At 45.1% G+C, this 5088-nt stretch overlaps 2 protein-coding genes across 2 annotated transcripts in view; one reads left to right on the forward strand and one right to left on the reverse strand.

Annotated features, from left to right (window-relative positions):
* The window catches only part of LOC112160664 (kinesin-like protein KIF20A), a 26885-nt gene extending 25483 nt beyond the window's left edge, over positions 1-1402 (reverse strand). Inside the window, exons 1-2 of the mRNA XM_024295367.1 lie at positions 1242-1402; positions 1077-1166 (exon numbers count right to left, since the gene is read on the reverse strand). Coding sequence (XP_024151135.1) covers positions 1077-1166; positions 1242-1346 — 195 coding nt within the window. The 5' untranslated portion in view covers positions 1347-1402. The remainder of the gene's footprint in view (positions 1-1076; positions 1167-1241) is intronic.
* Positions 1-2969, forward strand: part of bbs1 (Bardet-Biedl syndrome 1) — a 16292-nt gene extending 13323 nt beyond the window's left edge. Inside the window, exon 8 of the mRNA XM_024295373.2 lies at positions 2010-2969. Coding sequence (XP_024151141.1) covers positions 2010-2764 — 755 coding nt within the window. The 3' untranslated portion in view covers positions 2765-2969. The remainder of the gene's footprint in view (positions 1-2009) is intronic.
* The last annotated feature ends 2119 nt before the right edge of the window (positions 2970-5088 follow it).

Genomic DNA, 5088 nt, shown 5'->3' on the forward strand with positions numbered 1-5088 from the left:
TGACATTTTTTCTGAAGCAAAATAAACAAAAATGCTGAAAGTTTAACAGTTTTGATGGAATATCTGTTGAACGAAAACTTAATACTGATCACGTTTCTGTTAAGACGACAGAAAGAATCAAAGAAGAGATCCTTATAAAATAAATGAAATAAGAGGAACAATAACAGCAGAATCGCCATTTCTCAGAACCATATTCTGACACAGATTGTGAAAATGATTAAAGATGAAGAATCTGATCCACGTCGGACATCCGTCACATCAGGAGAGGAAAGAGAACTAAAGTGAGGAACGATTTGTGTTTTTAAGTCTCACTCAAATCATCTTTTGATCTATTTTCAAACCAGGAGTCTTTGAATTATGTTTTAGACGAAAATATTAAATAAAAAATGTAGTTTTCCAGGACATAGTTTCTGCAGACCGGCAGGAGATCATCAGAAATTCACTTCTGAGTTGAACAGCAACATCAAAGCTGTCCAGCTGAGATCCAGATTCCAGCTCAGACGAGGAAAACAGAGACGTTCATGGATCTATTTGTCTGCAAGTGGATGCTTCAGAATGGGGCGGAGCTGGGAGCTTGAGGCCCCACCCAGAGTATTTTCTATGTCACAAACACGACCATTTTCAACAGCATTTTTTCATCTCCTCCTGATTCACATCCATCTGAATAAAGAAATACTCAGAAATGTGATTTTAATCTGAATTGTCTTTGTTCTCCATCATCAGAAAATGATACAAGAACTCGTTAAAAAATAACACAAAGGGCCTTTTAGGACACAATAAAAACACAAACTGTCATTTGCATCAGTAAACTTAATTATTTTTTAAAGATAATTGAAAGTCATGTTACTGTATGTTGGAATTACTTATTTTTAATTATCTGTCTAACACCACTGTAACTATGAAGAAAAGTTTTTATTGGCACTTCAAGACATTGTTTATTAAAGATATTGATCAAAGTTGTTCTGAATTGAAAACGTTAATGTTAAATTTAGCTTGTTTCACATTTTTTTCTGGAGGATTCTGACCTTCACCTGCAGTTCTGCTGTGCACGTGATCACAAACACCTTCCTTCTCACCTGGGAGTCTCTGCTGTGGCTCTCGGCTGCGGTGAAGGGCCGGACCCTCAGGTACACCTGCAGGTTTTCCGTCTGAGGAGGCGCGCTGACCTGCAGGAGCAGCAACATTCAGCACCACATCCAGAAGCGGCGTCCGCAGCACCATCCCGGCCACAGCACACCCACCTGAGCTGGAGAGAACTCGAATTCACCCAGCAGGTTCCGCTTAATGTCCTCCACCTCCACCGGCTCCGATCTGTCCGGCATCCCGGCTAAGCACGAATCCATCATTTCTGCCGGCAAAAGCGGTCGACTCGTAGAAAACCTGCGCGTGACGGGATTAGGATGCACGAAAACCGAGAAAACAAAACAATTAAAAGTGCATGTGTGAATGAAGACGTACGGCTGCAGAGCTCCTCTCTGATTGGTGGATGTGATTTCAGACCGTCATCACCTGCATCGACACTCTGAAGAAGAGCACAGCAGACGAGGACGGAGTCAGCTGCCTGGTGGTCGGAACAGAGAGCAGCGATGTTTTCATCCTGGACTCGAAAGCCTTCATCATCCTGTCTAAGGTGGGTTTCCATCAGCTCCTCTGTGAGGTTCTCCAGATCCTCAGAATCTAGATGGAGAGCTTTATCATGTCACCTAAAGACAGTCGGGCCGACACAGGAAGTCAAGAAGACTTCCAAGCAGACAGAAACACTGGGAGACAACAGGCGCTGCAACAGCTCCGACCCATTTCTGGTGGCTCATTGGACTCAAATCTCGTGGGTCGTGACTCAAGTCTCACGGGTTGTGATTCGAATCTCGTTGGTTGCAACCATGTGGAGTTTCGCATCACAGCGGCGTGCCGCAACGGGAACATCTACATCCTGCGCAGGTGAGGAGTTTGGTCGCCGCCGTCTGTTGATGTCACCTGAGCTGATGGCCCGATGGACCTCCCCACCAGAGGTTTCCAGGGGGTCCTGGTGGGCTTGGCTAACTGTGAGGTTTACCTGTACCGGGACAAGAACCTGCTGAGCACCATCAAGACCCCAGACGTCGTCACCAGCATCTGCTTCGGCCGGTACGGCCGAGAGGACGGCACCCTCATCATGACCACCAAGGGAGGGGGCTTGATGGTGAAGATCCTGAAGAGGACGGCGGTGTTTGATGACCGCGACAGCGCTCCTGGACCTCCCCTGGCCCAGAGCATCCGGCTCAACGTGCCCAAGAAGACCAAGTTGTACGTGGACCAGACCCTGAGGGAGCGGGAGAGCGGCGTGGCCATGCACCGCGCCTTCCAGATGGACCTGAGCCGCGTGCGTCTGGCCGCCACCAAGGCCTACGTGAAGGCGCTGGAGTCCAGCCTGACGCCGATGTCCGCCAGCCTCTCCGAGCCTCTCAAGATGAACGCTGTGGTCCAGGGTCTGGGCCCGTCCTTCAAGCTGACGCTGCACATCCAGAACACGGCGGCGTGCCGGCCCGTCATGAACCTGGCCATCAGCTTCCTGTACGACGAGAAGCTGTACCGCATCAGGGACCCGTACATGCGGATCCCCCTGCTGGTGCCCGGACTCATCTACCCGGTCGGGACCTTTGTGGACTGCACCAACGACAAGGGCGTCGCTGACATCATCAAGGTGTTTGTGCTGCACGAGGGGAAGAGCTCGCCGCTGCTGACCGCCCACATCAACATGCCGGTCAGCGAGGGACTGGCCAGCTGAACCGTCAATCACGAGGTCTGCTGAGACGTCCTGGAGTCCTGATCCCAGAGACTTTGAAGTTTATGTATTTGCTGCTTCTTTCTAAAACAAGTTTTTTGTTTTGTATTTAATGGTAATGAACTGAATCTTTACAACAGTCTGTATTCTCATGAAAGATGAGTGAACACAAGAGGGAATTAAAGGTTGTTGTAGAAACAAAACAGCATAAAGTGAGAACTTTATTCATTTGCTTCTCCTAAATCACTCTTAGTTATCATCTGATGTTTCTTCATTTTCTGAACGACTCTTTCGATGTTCAGAAACACAGACGGACCTGCTGAACGTTTCTCCTGCAGATTTATTTCACAGGACGGATCTTGAAGCTGATGGTCTTCAGAGAATAGTCATAACCCCTCCATCTGTGCCACGGCACTCCAACTTCACGAAGGCACCATCTCTCCCCCAGCGATAAACACTGTTAGGGTTTAAGTGACAGTGTTGATACCAGAAATATAGCTACGAAAAATGCATAAATTAAATAAGATGAATATACTTTTTAAAATTAAAAATATGTTGTTTTTTATTTTACACGTTTTTTTTACTATTTCCTATATTGTGAGGCTTTTCAACGTTTCCTGGGTAACAAAAGAAGCGAATTTATTTGTTTCCAGTTCAAATCTGATAGACGACACTGGGGGAGGCAGCTCCACCCCCAGCCTTACACACCGCACACACTGACTAGAACTGCAGCTGACTTATCACTGATTATTATTATTATTATTACTTATGCCGTTATTGATTCGGTCTAAGGTTTGTAAACAGAAGACAAGATGAAATTAAATTTTAAAAAGCACACTTGTTCTGTTGTGAGTCAACTAGTAAATAGGATACTCTGTAGGCGTGTAACGAAGAGGCGGGGCGTTTGGATCCATATGCAGAGGATTTAATAGTGAACACAAACAGGCAGGAACAAGGCAAGACGTGGTCAAAAACAGGCAGAAGTCCAGTAACAGAAAAGAGCATAGACTAGAGCATAGAGTAGAGCATAGACTAGAGCATAGACTAAAGCATAGACTAGAGCATAGACTAGAGCATAGACTAGAGCATAGACTAGAGCATAGACTAGAGCATAGACTAGAGCATAGACTAGCACATAGACTAGAGCATAGACTAGCACATAGACTAGAGCATAGACTAGAGCATAGATTAGCAAATAGACTAGAGCATAGACTAGAGCATAGACTAGCACATAGACTAAAGCATAGACTAGAGCGTAGACTAGCACATAGACTAGAGCATAGACTAGAGCGTAGACTAGAGCGTAGACTAGAGCATAGACTAGACCGTAGACTAGAGCGTAGACTAGAGCATAGACTAGACCGTAGACTAGAGCGTAGACTAGAGCATAGACTAAAGCTTTGACTAGAGCATAGACTAGAGCATAGACTAGAGCATAGAATGGAGCGTAGACTAGAGCGTAGACAAGACTAGAGCATAGACTAGAGCGTAGACTAGCACATAGACTAGAGCATAGACTAAAGCATAGACTAGAGCATAGACTAGAGCATAGACTAGCACATAGACTAGAGCACAGACAAGAACATAGACTAGCACATAGACTAGAGCATAAACTAGCACATAGACTAGAGCATAGACTAGCACATAGACTAGACCATAGACTAGAGTATAGACTAGAGCATAGACAAGAGCATAGACTAGCACATAGACTAGAGCATAGACTAGCACATAGACTAAAGCATAGACTAGAGCGTAGACTAGCACATAGACTAGAGCATAGACTAGAGCACAGACTAGAGCATAGACTAGCACATAGACTAGAGCATAGACTAGAGCACAGACTAGAGCATAGACTAGAGCGTAGACTAGAGCATAGACTAGAGCATAGACTAGAGCATAGACTAGAGAATAGACTAGAGCATAGACTAGAGCATAGAATGGAGCGTAGACTAGACCGTAGACTAGACCGTAGACTAGACCGTAGACTAGAGCGTAGACTAGAGCATAGACTAGAGCGTAGACTAGAGCGTAGACTAGAACATAGACTAGAGCATAGACTAGAGCATAGACTAGAGCATAGACTAGAGCATAGACTAGAGCATAGACTAGAGCATAGACTAGAGCATAGACTTTTTTTTGTCATTTCGGCAGCAGATCAATCACAAGGTCTGCTTAGACCTCCTGGATTCTTGAAACTAGAGACTCTGAAGTTTGAACAATTGTTAACAGATATGTTTTATATTTACTGCATCGTTCTGATTCAAGGTGATAAAATTGATTTATTTTTTTGGTTTTAATTTATTTGAAATGAGCTGAATCTTTACAAG

Source organism: Oryzias melastigma, linkage group LG3, assembly GCF_002922805.2.
Source record: "Oryzias melastigma strain HK-1 linkage group LG3, ASM292280v2, whole genome shotgun sequence".
Taxonomy (NCBI): Eukaryota; Metazoa; Chordata; class Actinopteri; order Beloniformes; family Adrianichthyidae; genus Oryzias; species Oryzias melastigma.